This window comes from Terrapene carolina, unplaced genomic scaffold (genome assembly GCF_002925995.2).
Source record: "Terrapene carolina triunguis isolate 2854851 unplaced genomic scaffold, T_m_triunguis-2.0 Scaffold131, whole genome shotgun sequence".
Lineage (NCBI taxonomy): Eukaryota > Metazoa > Chordata > Testudines > Emydidae > Terrapene > Terrapene triunguis.
In genome coordinates, this window is record NW_020664482.1 from 4,523,549 (window position 1) to 4,541,413 (window position 17,865).

General features: G+C 47.3%; 2 protein-coding genes across 3 annotated transcripts in view; one reads left to right on the forward strand and one right to left on the reverse strand.

The window, feature by feature from the left end:
• The window catches only part of FHL1 (four and a half LIM domains 1), a 47,448-nt gene extending 34,185 nt beyond the window's left edge, over positions 1–13,263 (forward strand). For both annotated transcript variants that reach the window (XM_024213305.3, XM_026653040.2), the window contains exons 2-6: positions 5,636–5,817; positions 7,305–7,482; positions 8,791–8,960; positions 9,543–9,729; positions 12,227–13,263. In XM_024213305.3, the coding sequence (XP_024069073.2) occupies positions 5,662–5,817; positions 7,305–7,482; positions 8,791–8,960; positions 9,543–9,729; positions 12,227–12,381 (846 nt within the window). In that variant the 5' untranslated portion in view covers positions 5,636–5,661 and the 3' untranslated portion in view covers positions 12,382–13,263. The remainder of the gene's footprint in view (positions 1–5,635; positions 5,818–7,304; positions 7,483–8,790; positions 8,961–9,542; positions 9,730–12,226) is intronic.
• Positions 13,264–15,549: 2,286 nt separating this feature from the next.
• MAP7D3 (MAP7 domain containing 3) overlaps positions 15,550–17,865 on the reverse strand; it is a 62,618-nt gene continuing 60,302 nt past the window's right edge. Inside the window, exon 21 of the mRNA XM_026652932.2 lies at positions 15,550–17,044. Coding sequence (XP_026508717.1) covers positions 17,037–17,044 — 8 coding nt within the window. The 3' untranslated portion in view covers positions 15,550–17,036. The remainder of the gene's footprint in view (positions 17,045–17,865) is intronic.

Here is a 17,865-nt window from a genome sequence, read left to right on the forward strand (position 1 = left end):
GTTGATGTTGAGGCTAGGGCCTGCTCCTGCTCCCACTGAAACCAAAGGCAATGCTCCCATTGACCTCAGTAGACTAGGATTCAAGCCCTTAGCTTGTCATTTCTGATTAGTGGAAAATTACCAGTCACTTGGGACTGGCGAGTGGCCAGAGAGAAAGGGGCACAAACAAGTCCTCTAGCTGTCGAAACACCGTCAGCTGCTGCCATCAGAGCACTTCAGCAATAAATAGCAAGGGTCAAAGGGACCCCTGCTGCCTGATTGCCATGGAAACTCCACTGCCTTGAAGGCTTGCACCAATCCGAGAGGTTTGCCTACCTCTTCTGCACCCACCTAGTCGTGCCCCCTCCCTGTGGGCCCAATCTGTGACCCAGAATAGAAGCAAAGAAGCCATAAGGGAAGCGGGGTCTGTCCCAGTTCCTGCACATGGCACTGAATTTCATGAGGCATAGGGCTAAGGCAGGCTGTGCATCCAAAAAAGCCCAATCGCTGTTTTTTCAAAGGGTAACTGCAGCTAGGACACTACACCGCAGTAATAGAAGGCTGTAGAGCTCACCCCAGTACACCGCAGTAATAGCAGCCAATGCATTTGCCTTGCACTGTTGCGGTTTCTTTGAATTGATGCACATTATGTGTAACCCTATCCTACTTGAATTGGTTCAGTAGATGACCTGTGGCAGAACTGGTACTGGGAGCGCTAGTGTAAACTTCTAGTTTTGGGTGCCTTTTTCTTCAAAGAGGTAATTTCAGAGTATGGTAAATTAGCAGGCTCAAAGCTTGAATCTCTTAAGGGTTTCTAGGGTGCCCACCACCATCGTATGTAAGGGCTTCCCAGGCAAAGTAGAGCTGCATAGTGGGGTCCCTAAGGGTCTGTCTACACCGCATATAGGAGCCAGCCTCCCAGCCCAGGTCCAGGGACGTGCGCTAGCAGGGGTCATGCTAGTGTGCTGTAGATGTTGCCTTGACATTGTGGCTTGGGCTGGAGCTCGGACTGTCAAGCCCCTCCTTCCCTCTCCCCCTCCCCCTCCCCAGACCCAAGAGCCCAAGCTCCAACCCAAGCCATAGCGAGTGCGAGTCCTGCTAGCACCAGTCTGAGGACCCGGCCTGGGAGGCTTGCTCCTAGATGCGGTGTAGACATTCCCTAATGAATTTCATGGAGTCTCTCTTCCCTGGTAAGAACCTAGGAATAACCAGGCTGGATCAGACCTGGGGGCCATCGAATCCAGTATCCCATCTCCAGCAGGGCCCAGGTGCTGAGAGGAAGGTGCCAGACACTCTGCCTCCCAGGTTAGGGCTCAGTTTAGGTCTTTAATTTAGGATCTGATCTATGTCAGGGCATATTTACAAGGAGGCGCCACTTGGGATGTACATCCATCATTTCCCTTTTCCCTCTGCTGTCTGTCTGGGGGATGGTGGCAAAGCTTTCTCAAAGAAGGGGATTTCGCCACAGGCCCTAAACCTGCTCAGATTCTGAATCAGTCCAACTTCCTCTGTCCTCCCGCCACCAAGAACACTGTGTCTGGCCCTCACGTGTCTCCTAGGGCCTTTGAAAGAGGCATTGGCCCTGAGGGCATGGATGGAGCTGCAATGACTGACGTCCTGGCTGTGATGCCCGAGAAAGTGCCTTGACCTGCCTACACAGGCAGAGTGGGAACCACCACCAGGGTTGCAACACAAGGGTAATATGCTCCATGTGGCTTTTCCCGTGGAGGAGGCAAGCAGCCACATTTTGCAGTAGCTGGAGCCTGTGCGTTGCAGCCACATTCAGCCCCAGCTGGCGTGAGCTCTGGAGGGGATGAACGTGTGCCCTGCAGTGGCCAGGTTCTTGCCTGGCAGGAAGGGGCAGTTTCCAAGGACGCTGGAGCTGGAAGACCCTTTATGCACCGTTTACGCTACCTGGCCTTCCCGGTTTAGGGCTCAGTCCTGCAGATGCTGAGCACCGTAGCCCTGATCCAGCGGAGCTCTTGCTTTAACCTCGGGTGTAGCATGTGCCAGTACGCTTTGCTGAATCGTGGCCAGAGTGAGCAGCACGCTGCAGGATCAAGTCCCCAGCCAAGAACTGAGCAGGCCCCGGAGGCTTTGCACCATAAGGTCGATGAGTGGCAGCTGCCTTTGATGGAAGCGGGGGAGGGAATGACGCCGCGTCCCAGCTCGTTCTGTGAAACGTTTCTCTCTTGCAGCTAGATTACAGGGGGCTTGTTTGGGTTTCATTTGAGCCGCCTGCTCTTCGCCTAGCTGCTGGGCTCTTGCAGGCATCACGACATCCTTGTGATGGTCGGTGGCAACTGTGGAAAGGTGAGATACAGCTGGGTGTAGCTGGCAGTGGAGCCCGGGCACCTGGCTCTCTGTGGACTGGTGGATAATAGAGGGGGAATAAGACAGGACCCTGGAGACTCAGCAGAAGGCGCCTTCCTTTGGGGGGGAGGCTGAGCTGGGCATTGCACCAGAGTCTCAGGCGAGGGGCCTAGCCCCTGGGCCATCCGTACTTCCAAAGGGCTTCTGGCGCCCCATCCTGAGTAGTGTGGCTGAACTCCATTTGGGGGGGTGGGGGTGGGCTTAGTGCCACATGCTCGGGCGTAGCATTTTTCTGAGTATTTTTCCCCTGTAGCTCTTCATGGCCCCTGAAAAGCCAGCAAGTGGGGAGCTGAAGAGGCAGAGAGAACAGACTTCGGCAACAACAACAGGAAGCAAGGACCATTTACGTTGTCTAATCTAATTCTGTTTTCCTGCCGCCCCCCTGCTTTAGGGCTATCAAGAGCCAATAATTGAATTTCCTCTTGGCGTTGTCTGTTGACAGGACTCAGCCTCATCTCTCTGTCCAGCTATTGCCAAGGAGGAAAGTTCTTGTTTACTTCACACTTTCATTACAGTAAGCTGAAAAAATGCTGCTGAGTGTAACTGAGGGAAGCAGCCCGTCAGGATAAATTAGCAAAGATTGTTTTACATCCCCATGGTCAGAAGACTAATTGTTTTGGAAGGAATTTTCACACACACCCCTGCTGACCCTGGACACATGACTACAGGGAGTTGTGTCTCAGTGCAGATGTTTATATGCCATGGTGACAGAAACCTTCCCTGGCTTCTACCTGTGGATAAGTATAGGGAACAGGAACACAAGTTGTCCTTGGGGTATTGAGCAGGGACCCACCAGCCAGGGTTGGACATCTATGGTGGGTGATCCCTGACTCCCAGCCAAGGTGCAACTCAGCTGGCAAACGTGACTTCCAGTGGAAAATTCTACAGAATCATGAGCGCATCACATCTGCCTCCTGCAAGTCTGGGGCCAGGGTCAAAATGTAAGCTAGCAGCCAGATTTCTATTGCTGGATCCCTGTAACGACAGAGAGGAAGCAGTCACACGTTAGCAGAGCCATGTTGGTAGGAAGTTTCCTTTACTTTGGGGCAATTTCTCGCTCATTTTTTCTTCATGTTAAACCTAAGACCAATGCAGGGTGCAGTTGTAAACATACTCAAGTACCCCTTGCTCAAGTCCTCACTGAAATAATGACAGAGTCAGGAATTAACTCAGATCTCCTGACTCCTGCTCCTGTGTCTTAATGCCAGGCTACCTCTCCCACATCCCAGCCAGCTCCTGGAGCGTGATATAAAACGTAGGAGGGGGCTGATCAAGGTGTTTTTTTCTCTCACTTTTCACTGTTAAATTGTGAAGAACTCCTTGAATTCTTCAATTACCAGGTACAAGCTGTAGGAATCAATCTGTGTATGTTCGGTTTACTGTGAGTGAAGTACTCTTGTATGCAAGGACTGCCGGGCAGGCACAGCTGCGCTGACCTGTCTTTTATTGGCTTAAACTTAGTCCCCCCCACCCCCCGGCTCCCCAAAGATCAAATATAAAACTGAAGTTTAAACACAGTTTTTGGATTCTGCTCCCACTGGCAAAATTCAAATTTTGGAGCAGAGGCAAGCAGTGGCAGATTAGCCACATGGCGGTGCACAGGGGCCCCAGGCGGGTGCAGGGCGGGGAAGCCCCCATGCTCCCTGACCCCATCCCTGGCAGAAGCTGTGGGATAGGGGAAGCCCCACAGAGCACCCCCCTCCCGACTCTGGTTCCCTGCAAAAGTGGTGGTGGGGAGGGGGTGGCAGAGGCAGCCCCAGCACTAGGGTGACCAGATGTCCCAATTTTATAGGGACAGTCCTGATATTTGGGGCTTTGTCTTATATAGGTGCCTATTACCCCCCACCCCCTGTCCCGATTTTTCACACTTGCTGTCCGGTCACCCTACCCAGCACCCGGACCCCTCCTGCAGCCCTAGGCCTGGAGGAGCGCTCACTCCCTGCTGTGCCCCGGGGCTGTGGCATGGGGACAGAGCTTTTCCAGGCTTGGGGCTGCAGTGGGGTGGGGCGGGGAAGTGTAGAAAAGAGCAAACGGGTTGTGGGGTGGGCGGAATGGGGAGGGGAACCCTGCATGGAACAGGGACCAGGCCCCGGTGAAGGGGCATAAAGGGTGGAGCCACAGGTGGAAGGGGCGGAATGGAGGTGGGACTGCAGGTGCAAGGGTCCCCCCCCACTTGCTCTGGCCCAGTGCCCCAGAAAATCTTAATCTGCCCCTGTGTGCAAGCCCATCAGTAACAATGGAGGGGGTGTCAGTGGCTCCTTGATGCAGTAGGGCACATTGGCCTGCTTGTGAAGGTATCACACGTCTCACAGGCAGGGTATGGGATGCCCTCTGGTGGCAACAGAGGGTAAGTGTGCCAGTGTTCCCTCAAGAACCCTGTAGCTGTGATAGGAATAAAATGTGTGTGTGTGTGTGTGTGTGTGTGTGTGTGTTGTTCCTGAGTCGCAAGACCTTACCATGACTGCATAAATACACGTGCACACACCTACACAATTTTACAACCTGCCATCACCAGGGAGGCAGATGATGTCAGTGAACCTGGCTGTGGCCCAAAGGGACAGGCAAGGGACAAGCGGTGACAGTATAGAGGCAGCTCTGAGTCTACAGCGTCCTGCATCTGTGAAGGGGCTCGTGCAGACTTTGCAGCAATCATTGCTGTTAGAAACCCTGTTCCACATTGTAGCACATAACAAACATTGTCTTTTTCATACTGCGGCTGAGTGTGTGCACTGCATTACTGCTGGCTGCACGGCTCAGCGAAGCTTTTGCTTGTGATGATGGGTGTGTAAGAAACATTGGGGGTGTGGTTTAAGTAGCCGTTGAGTATATTGCACTAGCACTGCACAATACTGACGGCCTGTTGCCTGTTGTGGTGGGGGTGGGAGGAGGCTGTGAGCCAGGTGCGAGGCCCTGTAATGCGTTGCCGTGAGCCAGCTACTTGGCAAAGCCCAACCATGACCCGCTGCTGGTTGAAGACGCTCCCAAACCTGTCTATTTTGTGCTGTCTAGGTCAGGTTTTATTTAGAGCAACTGGCCCCCGACATGAACAGCTCTGTGCCACCTGCCATTAAATGCCCTGGAAGAACTTTGCTTGTGGTGAAATTACTGCTGTATCACATGCTTCGCCTTGCTGGCAGGCGGCCCCTGGCAACACAAGTCCTGCTGTCACATGAAGGTGTGTCACGGAGAGGCAGGCAGCCGGGGGTCCAGCGCTAGGGCAGGAGCATCTGACGTGTGTTGGACTGCCGCTGTGCGTACAATTTACCCTCCTTTCCCCCTGCAGGGCCCAGCAGTTACACCGTGGGCACCATGTCGGAGCGCTTTGACTGCCACTACTGCCGCGACCCGCTGCACGGGAAGAAGTATGTGCAGAAGGAGGGCCGCCACTGCTGCGTGAAGTGCTTTGAAAAATTCTGTGCCAACACCTGTATCGAGTGCAAGAAACCCATTGGCGCTGACGCCAAGGTACAGTGGGCTGCTGCCCACATGACCCCTATGGCAATACAGTCCCAAAGTAGTGGCCAGTGGCTTCCAACTGGATTGTGGTGTGGGGCGGGCACTGTCCTGGGGACAGCTGGCAGGCGGTTTGACGGTCCCCATTTGACTTTTTTTTCCACTGACTTTTTTAAATAAAGTGGGGGAGGGGTGTTTGGAAGCCGTGGCTTGGCAAGGGTCAGTGCTAGTGGCAGGAGGAACAGTGTTGGTCGTGCAGACATCACTGTATGGTGCAGGAACGCCTTCAGAGCTGATGGAAGGCACTTGGAGAACAATGCCGGGGAGGCTGTTCCCAGCGCAAGGGGTGGATTGAAAGAAGGGACCAGCCTGGGAATGGGCAAAGGGAGCAGCATGGGGAGGAGAGTTGGTGGGGCAGACTTGATAGATCCTTTTGGATAGAGTGGGGAAGAGAGGCTAGGTACACGGCGTGTAACGTGAGTGGGCCTGGAGAAAGAGGGTCAAGCTTCTGGAGGGACAGCGTAGGTGGCGCTAGATGCCCCAGGGCTAGAAGATCCGTTAACATCAGGCTGAAAGTCCATTCCCCACACACAACTTTCAGCTGCAGTTTCCTGTTCTTGCCTGAAATTTTTATTTGAAAAACTGTTATGGGGCATGTGTTCAGCATGTGTCAATCAGCTCTGGCCTTCTGCTGCCACTTTGGGGACGCTTTCTGGGCAATCCAAGGTTCTAGTAAGATGGGCTTGGGCTAAATGTAACTTTCTTTGGTACGTGTGTGTGCAGTGAAAAGGGGCAAAACTGCACAACAGATACTTTCCCCACATTCAGCCCAGGCAAAATGTCACCATTTGCCCAGCAACAACTATTGCTGGGGTTTGCACAGAATAACCTTGTGTTAGCAAGGAAGATTAGCTGCCCACATTCCTCTTTAAGGCAGTGCCAGTAAATCAAATACTTTTCTGTGATTTAGGCCTCGTTTAGAATTTTACTAAGAGGGAAAGTCCAGCTCCCCTCAGACTGCAGGGAGCCTGGTGACAGCAAAGGCGCACGCACTCTCCAAGGGGCGTATATTGCACTGGGTTTGAAACACCTTCCCTCTTTGGAACCTAGCTTCAAAGTGTGCCAGGCCCCACTCGGTGCATCAGAGAGAAATAGATGAAGTACTGTGCAGTCTACCCCATGTGGACCTTTCAAATGAGATCTTAAAAACCAAGCGCCTATATATTATGAGGGCTATTAAAGAATCGAATGTTATCCTGGTGTCCATGACCAATATTTCTTGTTCTTCCACTGGTGTGCTGTTTGGTGGCTGGTTGGCTTCTGTCCTCCACCCCAGAGCTGGCTGCGGGCTAGACACGTGCGTGTGTTGGTAGATAAAGTGGGGAGTGAAAACGTGCGACAGTATTGTGAAATCTTGTCATTAGAACGTTCATGCTTTAGGAGATGCGGGCGGTTTATGGCACTGTACAATGATGCATTTTTGTTCTTGTTGTTCCTAGGAGCTGCATTTCAAAAACCGTTACTGGCACGATAACTGCTTCCGCTGCTTTAAGTGCTACACGTCTCTGGTTAGCGAGCCCTTCATGCTAAAGGAAAACAATAAAGTTTGGTGTAGCAGCTGTAGCGCCACTGAGGGTGCAAACAAATGCAAAGGCTGCTTCAAAGCGATTATTGCAGGTACTGCTGCTAGTTACCCAGCTTGGTGTATAGTCCAAATCGAGGGTAAACAGATGGCCTGATTTTTGTAGAGGCAGTCCTGATATCTGGGGCTTTGTCTTATACAGGGACCTATTACCCCCACCTCCCATAGGCGCCGACTCCGTGGGTGCTCCGGGGCAGCTCTGCACCCACCGGCAGCTCCCCGATCCACCCCTCGCCCCAGCTCGCCTCCGCTCTGCCTCCTCCCGAGCGTGCCGCCGCGTCCTGCTTCTCCCCCTCCCTCCCAGCGCTTGCGCCGCAAAACAACTGTTTCGCACGGCAAGCGCTGGGAGGGAGGGGGGAGGAGAAGGAACGCGGTGCGCTCGGGGAAGGGGAGGGATCCAATAGGGGCATGGAGGGGGCGGGAGCACCCACTGGTGCCAAGGAAAGTTGGCGCCTGTGCCACCTCCTATCCCAATTTTCACACTTGTTAGCTGGTCACCTTATCTAACTCTGACTAGGGTCCTATCCAGCACAAGCCACGGAAGGCAGCAGCTAATGGCCGTGCACCAGGCTGACTTGCTCAGGAAGATGGACCTGTTCCTGAAAACAGAGAGAACCATGTCGTGGCCTAACCCCCCAGTCAGGAGCTATGCAAGCCAGTGCTCAAGGGGCAGGGTGACTGGCACGTGCCTAGCTAGTTCCAGCTTTACACGGTCTAATTAGGGGGGAGGGATAGCTCAGTGGTTTGAGCATTGGCCTGCTAAACCCAGGGTTGTGAGTTCAATCCTTGAGGGGGGCCACCTAGGGATCTGGGGCAAAATCAGTACTTGGTCCTGCTAGTGAAGGCAGGGGGCTGGACTCGATGACCTTTCAAGGTCCCTTCCAGTTCTAGGAGATATCCTATCTCCATTAATTTAATTTAAAAATAAGCCCTTGCCTTTTTCTGTCTGTGATTTAGCCTTGTGCTTATACTTTCCCTAGCACTTGGTTTTTAATCCTGGTCCCTTAAAAACGACAATGGCTCCCTGGAGGCGCGCACCAGAGCCAGGATTTTGGCAAGCCCTCAGCTTCCATTTAGGCAGCAGAACCAGAGCCCACATTTTCACGAGCTCAGCCTGGTTGATGCCAAACTGTGCTGGCCATAAGTGTCCCAACTGGCATTGTGGCGCCCCACCCCCGCCACTTCCTGCACCTCCCATTGGCCGAGAGCGGCGAACCGTGGGCACCGGGAGCTGTGCCTGAGGATAGTCAATGTAAATAAAATGTCTCGCAGCCCGCCGGCGAATTACCCTGAAAGCACTAATAGTGACCCACGTGGGCTGCACAAATTGCTTTCTGTTGCAGGAGACCAAAATGTTGAATACAAGAAGTCATTCTGGCACAAGGAATGCTTCACCTGCAGCCAGTGCAAGCAAGTGATAGGAACCGGCAGCTTCTTCCCCAAAGGAGAGGAGATCTTCTGTGTCTCTTGCCACGAACATAAGTTTGCCAAGCTGTGTGTTAAGTGCAAGAAAGTAAGTGACCATGCAGTTCTTGGGTTGGGAAGGGGCCCTTTGCCTACGGGAGCATTGAGAAAATCATCAGATTGAGCAAAGATTTCACTGCAGTTGTCATAGTTTTTCCAGACGCCAGTATTTAAGCAAAGGCATTTGGGCTTAGTCTCTTGACTCCTTCATCAAAAGGAAAGCTTCCCTGCATAACGAATAAAGCAAAGCAAACAACATCCTCACTTCCACTGCTAAAAAGTGGACAGCTGTTGCTTGCTGATGTATTTTACGGGAATCATTAGTGCAAAGCTGGTGCTGTAAAATATCTGTAACACTAACGGCTGAGAAAATTTCCTGGATGTTCCTGGCTGATCAGAGTTCAGCACAGAGAAACTCAGCCAGCTTTGTGCTGGTGTCTTTTAGGCAAAAACCTCTCAAAAGAAGGGAAATCCCTCTGTCGCTGTTTGAGGACAGGTAAACCCAACCCCACACGAGACCTAACCGTAGCAAGCTCCTTCACCCCAGTTCTGAAACACAGCTGTCCTACCTGTAATGATTTGCAGTGATGGTTACAGCATAACGCTTCCTTTATGTTCATTTCTGCCCTAGGCCATCACTTCTGGAGGAATCACTTACCAGGAGCAGCCTTGGCATTCAGAGTGCTTCATCTGTACTGGCTGCTCAAAGCAGATTGGTGGGAAACGCTTCACTGCTGTGGAGGATCAGTTCTACTGTGTTGATTGCTACAAGACATTTGTTGCCAAGAAGTGTGCTAGCTGCAAGAACCCCATTACAGGTAGGTTGGTCAGTTAGTGCATACGGAGACTCAGCAAAGGCAGCGTTGTTTTATCCAGCCCTTCCTCCCTCTTAAGGATTTGTCCAGGCTCTTTCTCACCCCTTCACCCTGACCCCCAGGGCAGTCTCCAGAAGAATAGGCTTAAAATAGACAGAAGCAGGTGGCCTTCATTTGGGCTAAAAGTGGTGTAATAAATTATAGTAAGAAAACAGGAGGCAGGTAGGTGGATACAATGTGTGTGATGTAGAACATCAGCAAGAAACCAAACTGTAACACCTGTTTTAAGTAACAAGTGACCTAGACCTGCAGAACTGGAACACGATGCTAGTTTGCTTCCTTGTGGCTAATTGGATACAGGAATGAAGTGGAAAGCAGGGGGTGATTTTTGGACCTATCAGAGCATTCTTATAGCAGGCATAGGATTTGATAGTTCATAGATCTAAAAAAATTCATAGAAAGGAATAGAACTTAGTAGAAAATAACTATTTCCCTAAAGCCACCATCTTATCCTCCAAATCCCTCCTCAGCTCCCCTCTCCCACACGACACGTACAAAACCGCAGTCTGAGAATGGCAACGCAGGGAGCAAGCTGTGTACATTTTTAGCCAGGCAGTAGCTCTGATCCCAGCCTGCTATATTTCTACCATCTCCCTCACTGCACCTGCTCGTTTGCCTTATCCACCGGTTATGTCTGGTCACTTGCAAACTCTGGGGCAGGGACTATCTTGAATACATTGTACAGCACCTAGCACGATGGAGCCCACTCTGATGGAGGCCTTAAGACTTGTTCATAAGCAGAACATAAGTCAGAGTATTAGAACTGGGTAAATTGAGCTGCAATTCCTTTGTATGTGCTGGTTCTGAGCTCCCAGCAGCCTCAGTTAGCAGGATAATTAATGCCTGAGTTTGGGAAGGTGGGTTAAATACTAAGCCAGCTGAGGGGGATCACAGTTAAGGTCCCCAAATTCCTTAAGTTTAAATTAAGCAGGGGGCATTATGCATGCACATTACTCCAGAGGGAATTCTGGGTCACTGTGCTTGCGCAGAATTCATGGCCCCCCCCAGATTTCTTTGCTTCTCTGCAGAAAAATGACTTCTGAGAGGGAAGCTGCAAGAGCAGTCATGTACTCCCCTCCCTGGCAGTACAGGCAGGTTGGTTTGGGCACCCAGAGCAGCTAGTAGAGATGTAAATCACCACTGGGGGGTGGAGGGCTGGGCAGTTGTGCACATGAGACAGAGACACTCTGTCCCTCTTGCTTGCTATTGTGGCACACTTGGCGTGGAAGGGCAGGACTTTGGGGTGTTTCTAAAGATGTAGGTGTGGGTCACACTCTGTTCCCTCAGGCAGAGCAGAATGTAGCAGCCTGCTTGCTTAGTGAATTCCCCCAGGAGTATAAAACAGGTGTACAAATGTTAAGGCTCCTTTACATTGCCAGAGTGGTGTAAAGGACCATATGGCCTTATAAATGATTATTGGTGCTTTAGTGATTAGAACTGGTCTCCATGAACTGTTTACTACTGACCTTTCTGGAGACAGTCAGTAGCCAATATAAATTGTGAGTTTGAGTCCCCAACCCTCACTTGCTCTTCAGTTGCCTATGATGTAACACTGAGCATATGGCTGCATATATTTGTTGACTAATAACTAGAAGTAAAGGGTCAATACTATCTACATTACTATTAGACAAAGGGGGTTTGGTGATTTCCTCCAATGCTCCCCACTCCCATTCTCCATCCCTTGTATGGTAGTTTAAATAAATTAGCAAAATAATTGAAACCAGCTTGATTATATTGTGTTATGACAAAATATGCAGAATTTTAAAATATTATGTGTAGAATTTTTTATTTTTTTGTGCAGAATTCCCACAGGAGTAGCACATGTATTAAAAGCTGTTTTACAGGGAGATTGGAAAGAGCTGAAGGAAGGCTGGGTTTAGAGGGAAGGACCCACACAAGAAAAGGCTTTTCACTGCAGGATTGGCAAAACTGGACAGGAGACCAGTGCTAGAGGAGGTGGGACTAAGCCACTCAGGGTCTGATTCTGATCTTGCCTCAAGTGGAGTCCTACAAGGCTCTAAGTGGTCTGGGAAACCCCTCTGGGAGAAGAGGATTCTTTTTTCTCTTTTTTTTTGAATTTTGAAACAAACCAGGTTTAAAAATGGAAGTTGTCAGGACAATGTGGGCAGTGAGGTGCTGCTGAAACTTAAAGGGGCCTGATTGCACCAAAAAAGCTGCATTCCAACTGCTGGGGTTTTCACCAGTCCTTTACCAGCAGAGTTTGAAATGGTTTACTGGGGTAGACAAGACAGGGCATCTGGGACCAAGTCCAGCTCTTAATAGGTTTGGTTGATTTTATACAGGTGAGGGAACATTGTTCTTTCTTGGAAAGCAACCAACTACTCTATTCTCTCTAAGTCACTAAACGTTAAGAACAAGTTACTTTCTATTGAAAGGAATGTTATTAATTACGTTCTGTAATAACTATCTTTCTAAATAGGATTTGGAAGAGGATCCACTGTGGTCAGCCATGAAGGCCAATCCTGGCATGATTATTGTTTCAAGTGTACCAAGTGTTCCCGTCCTTTGGCTAACAGGCGCTTTGTCTATCATAATGAGCAAATTTACTGCGCTGACTGTCCCCATAGATTGTAAGGAGCAGCCTCAGCCTTTGCTGTAAAATGGATTGGAGCCTTGCTCTTGTATTTGAGCTGCTTCAGAAAGGCCTGCTAAAGGCACTTGCATATTAAACCCTGCCTTCTTCCATTTTACAGAATGGTTCAGACCTCCAGGCCCAACATATTGCAGCTTGTTTGATTTTAGATTTTAAGGTTCTGCAATAACAAAACTTACTCAGCTGCAAAACTAATTTTGCTTTCATGACAACCATTAACACAAAAGCTTGAGCTGCCAGAATTTTAGGTCCTTAAATATTGCCTCTTCTGCATGATGAGTAGCACAAAGTAAAACAAAAGCTGATTTTGTAACTTAAGTTGAAGTTTGACACTTAATGAAGTGGTTTTTGACAAGGAACAAACCAACCTCTGCACCCACTAAAACAAAAACCCCCAAACCATCAGTAAGGAGATGTAAAGATCACACCCAGCATCATAGATATGGTGCTTCGTAATTATACATTCATGAGTACTTTATATACAGACATTAAATGCCTTTGCTTATACTACCATATAAAGCAAGTTACCGCAAGTATATGGTGTGGCTTTGTTTATAATGTTTTGCTATTGTGGTTTAGCTAGGGAGAATGCTAAAACAGATTTATGGCAATTTTAACTTAAGGTTTAGTCCTGAGTTTAAATTGGCTTGTCAGAGGGTTTTGCTTACCAGCTTTTTTACTTTAATTATACTGTCTACACCTGGTTTACTAATTCACCACCTTCAAGAAGTTATTCTTTGAAGCATAACATACAATGAATGTATATGCATTTTTCAAACATTGTAGGATAGCTTTCCTACCGTGCCAACATGTTATTTTAAGATCTAATAAAAATTGGATTAATGCTTGTTTGGATTCATGAACTCTGGACGATTGTTTCTCTTCACTGGTTTTTGTAGGAAACAAATACAAAGGAGTGTGTGTCAAAGTCACTAAGACCCCCCTCCCCCCCATTACACTGCAAAACTGAACTTGTTTTGAGGACCCCTCCTTCCCCCATTGCAGTTAACACTGAGTGCCAACACCTTCACTGCCAAGAGCGTATTTAAATGTACCTGTGGCCAACATAGTGTTACTGGAAAATTAACCTCAAATTGGTGTCTGTCCCTCTGAAATCCCTCTTCCAGATGTAATCGATTTTTAAATAAATGGAGCAGCCTGAGCAACATTAAGCCATCTCAACTCCCTGAATTCCCATTGTGATTCAGGGCAGGGACAGGGGGATAGAAGGAGACGAACAAACACAAGGTTTTGAGGATGACCGCTACAGTGGGGAGATGGAGGGAGCTGAGCAGTGCCTCAAACACACAGGGATGGGGTATGACTATTCCCTTCTCTGCTGGAGTCCAAAAGAATACTTTGTTGTTCTCTATGCTCTGCTACAGGACCTTATTTAAAGCTCAAACCATTGCCTTGTATTGAGCAGCGTAATCAGTGTTAGCAGAGGCAAGGTAAACCGGAGCACAATTACAGTTTCTTCAGACCTCCAAAAACCATGGAAATTAAGAGCCCCTTTGATCTTTGAACAAAACGAAAGACCTATGGACCTGAAATAGTCAATTTCTTGAAACTTTTTTCAATTTCACAGCAGCGATAAGGCTCACTGAACTTTATGATGAAAGACAAGAGTCATCTCAGAATTTATCAGATTAATGTAGAGGCCAGAATTTAACAGTCTAATAAAAAGAAAATATAAGCTGTGTTGCACTACAAAGTGACTCTAAACAATACTGAAGATGGGTTTTTGTGACAGGATTTATACTTGGAGAAAGGAAAGAGTGTCAAGTTTAACAGTGACAAGGTACGAATTTATCTTCTCCAAATCCTATCGTTTGGCACTTCATTAAAGGAAATGATTTATCCTCTTGGTAATTAAACTGGTGTTAATTTGTAAGATGCCATTATTCATCCAGGTAATGATCAATGGACCTCAGACATTCAGACTAGTAATAGTTTAGGGCAAGGGAGTTGCTGATAATCACTTACCTATGAGACTTCTAGTCTGTCAATGTTAGTTTCTACTTAAAATGGCAGAAAAACTTAATGGCAGGACTATCCCCTTGTATATTTTAATTCTACATCGCAGAAGAATAGCTCCAGCCACCAATACTGGAAGTCGCAAGAACCATGATTAAGTAAAAAATATTCAGTTCCAGTAACTGCTTTTCCCTATCGATTCGTGTGAAAAAACACACTTGAGTTGAGTGCATTAACAGGAAGCATGTGAAAGTATAATTAGCATTAGGGCATCACATCTTCCAACCCTCCTACAAACTAAGAATTCTCATAGATTGTTGAAGAAACTACAATGCTAATTGAAACTAAGTCACTTTGGCAAGTTCTTTGCTTCTTCCTTATGGCAGTGGCCCCCAAACTTTACTTTGCGCCCCCCTCACCTCCACCCCCACCCCACAGAGACAGAGCCGGGAGCAGGGCCATGGCTCGGGGGAGGACACGAACAGGGGGTAAGGGAATTGAGGCTGGGACCACAGCTGGGGGAGGGACCAGGAGCAGAGCCAAGGCCAGGCCCAGAAGTGGAGCTGGGTGGTGCTCTCTCCCCAGCCCCCGTGGGGACTGGCCCAGGCCCCAGCCGCACCCCCCCCACACTTTGGGGACTTCTGCCTTATGGAGTAGATACCAACTATAACTAATATACTAAAAAGTATAACAAGATGAAGACTGTAGATCTGATGCAATACAAGAGACATTTAACAAACGAAGGTTACTCAAACTAGTCTGTGTGTCTATATCTATCTATCTCACAGCCATTTGGAAAAGCAAGATGTATTGTCCAGTAATGTTCCCAGCAGTCACTGCTTTCCTGTACTGAGTATAAGGTGCTGCAAAAAAGGAAGTCAGAATGTAAGTCGCTGGCTTCCATGAACTTATTCTTAGCTTTTTTAAGCATCACTAGTTTTGTACATGTGCCTTTCCAGCACCTAGCACAAGAGGCCCACCAGGACTACCCAATACAAAGACTCTAACCTTCACATTTTATTTTAATAGCAACACTTAATTTATGGAGTCTATTGTATATTAGAGTGGTTGTTTTGGTCAACATTTGACTGCATCTCCAGGCAAAGCAGTTGGGGAAAAGTTTTGAGCCCCCTAGTAACCTAATGTTCAGTACTGCAAAAACCAACACATTGTTCAACTGCAAAGTTTATTTAACAGTGCACACATATTTACATACAGCTGTCACAGAGCATTCAACAAATAACATCTGCACAGAAAAAAATATCAGCATCTTGTTTGTTAGAATGATTGTCTCTGCCAGAAACAGCTATTATACAAAAATACATTTTTCTTTTTACCTAAGGCACTGCTCTAAGTCTAAAACAGTTCTACGATACTTGGAATAGCAAAGGGTTGAGAAAGAAGGAAGGATGAGGGTTTCCTGTTTTAACTGTGGTATCAAGAAAGGAACACATTTAGATCCAGCAAGAACGTTTGCATTTTAACACTGAAAACACAGCTGCCAGTCAGATGATTAATTGGTACTGAAGTGTCAGCTAAGGATTTAAGCAGGGTTTGAGAAAGCAATTCTTTAAAGAAATTATTATCCCGTATCTCTTACAAAGGCATACGAACAGGACTGCACTTACACTTTTTTGTAGCAGCCATTTGCAAAAGATACTCAGTTAATCTCTTCCTGCTGTAAAAAGCAAGTAACTGTAGATTAAATTACTTAATGCAGCCTTTAGGAAAGGGAATACATATGCTATTTGCAGTCATTGTTATAAAGCTAGTACAGGAACATGTATAATAATTAACATGAACAAAAACCAGGACTTGAATGGCCTAATACTGTTATGTACACAACATAATACTTACATGAGTGTAGATAAACTTAAATATGTAATTCAAATGAAAACATTTTAAAAAGCATGACAAATGTTAAACTGCACTATAACAAACACATTTAGGTACTCAACATTTTCGCAGTGTATATTAGTGCATACATACTCGTGTATATTGTAAAATTTTAGGACGTTCCAGTAACATTAAAATGTATGAATGATTGTACAATACTGTACTTTGAAACTACTAATATTTTCATATTAGAAATAATCCAAAACAGTTTCTTAACCCAGTGTTGGATCAAAGAGATAACTGACCAATTTAGCTTTTCTTAAATATCCTATTAGTATCACCAACTGTACAGAGATGTTACAGGAAAATAACAGATGGGATTTGGTTTTAATATGCATGGAATGCATAATTTTTATTTTAAATTTGCAAATTGCCACTTCAAAAACATGCAAAAATATTTGTCAGTGGCCAGCTGGTAAATTTCCAATGGCACACAGGCACTGTACATCACACTAATATGAAAATAAAAGGACCCGGAGACAGGTTAGCAGAGATTTTGTAAAAGGAGAACAAGTGATATTTAACAAGGAAAGCTTGTCAAACAGTCCGCTAAACACATGGAAAAGGAGCAGCAGCAAGGAAGGCTCCCTGAAAGTTTTCAAGGTGCAAATTTAGAAGTTTATTATCCCTGCCCTGCTGGTCTTTTTTGCAAGCTTGAAGACAGGTAAAGGTTAACAAGCAGCTTTTCAAAACAAGGCCTTCGGTACTTGATAAAACACTGGATTACTGAAGTGCAATCAGGTTATTTCCAGGACTCTAGTGTTCACAGTTCTGTCCAAAGAGCAAAGAAGAGGTGGTTAATGTTCTCATGCTGTGCAATATGTACTGCATACTTAGATGTACTTGGCGTCTTGTATGTAAATATATTAGTTTGTAAAATTATGTACATACCTGCTACATCACACTACCTCAAAACATATGTAGCTGAACAAGGCCCAAAGCCCAGCCCAGAGACTATGGTTTCTCTAATTAAATATACTCGTCTTCTGTTTAACTGCGTTCGTTATTAACAGGCTCAAAATACGGTCATTCTATTTAGACTAACTTTCAAAATGCAGTAAGAATCTGGGGTGAACATTTCAACCCTCACTGGTGTCTATGGAAGGAGGTGTGAAAGCACCCAAGCCTGAAGTCCTCCTATTACCCACAGAAGCAATATAGCACTGCCACGGTGTACCTAGCTACTGTATCTGAACTCCAATCTGGAAGGTCCATAGCAGGAGCAAGCCCTTCGCTCCATTTCCATGACCCAGTCACAGTCTTTGGCCTTTCACCTAAGTGGTAACAAGGGTGCACACTGCAACGGCATATATGGGACAAGTAAATGAAACACACACACACACACACGGACATCTATCCTCTAGGAACTGGACAGAGCAGACAGCTGTCAGGAGTTTGGAAACGTTAAATGCTCTAATTTATGTCATGTCTGAAGAGATGACTCGGGTAGTGTAACCATCCCATTTCCACTACACAGCTTCTCCATTTAGATAGAACACCTGTCCACATGAGTCCTTGTCATGTGGGTGGAGATCTCTTGTTAGGAGCACGTTTTTGAACTGGTGTGTTGGAGATCCTAACTTCCAATGTGT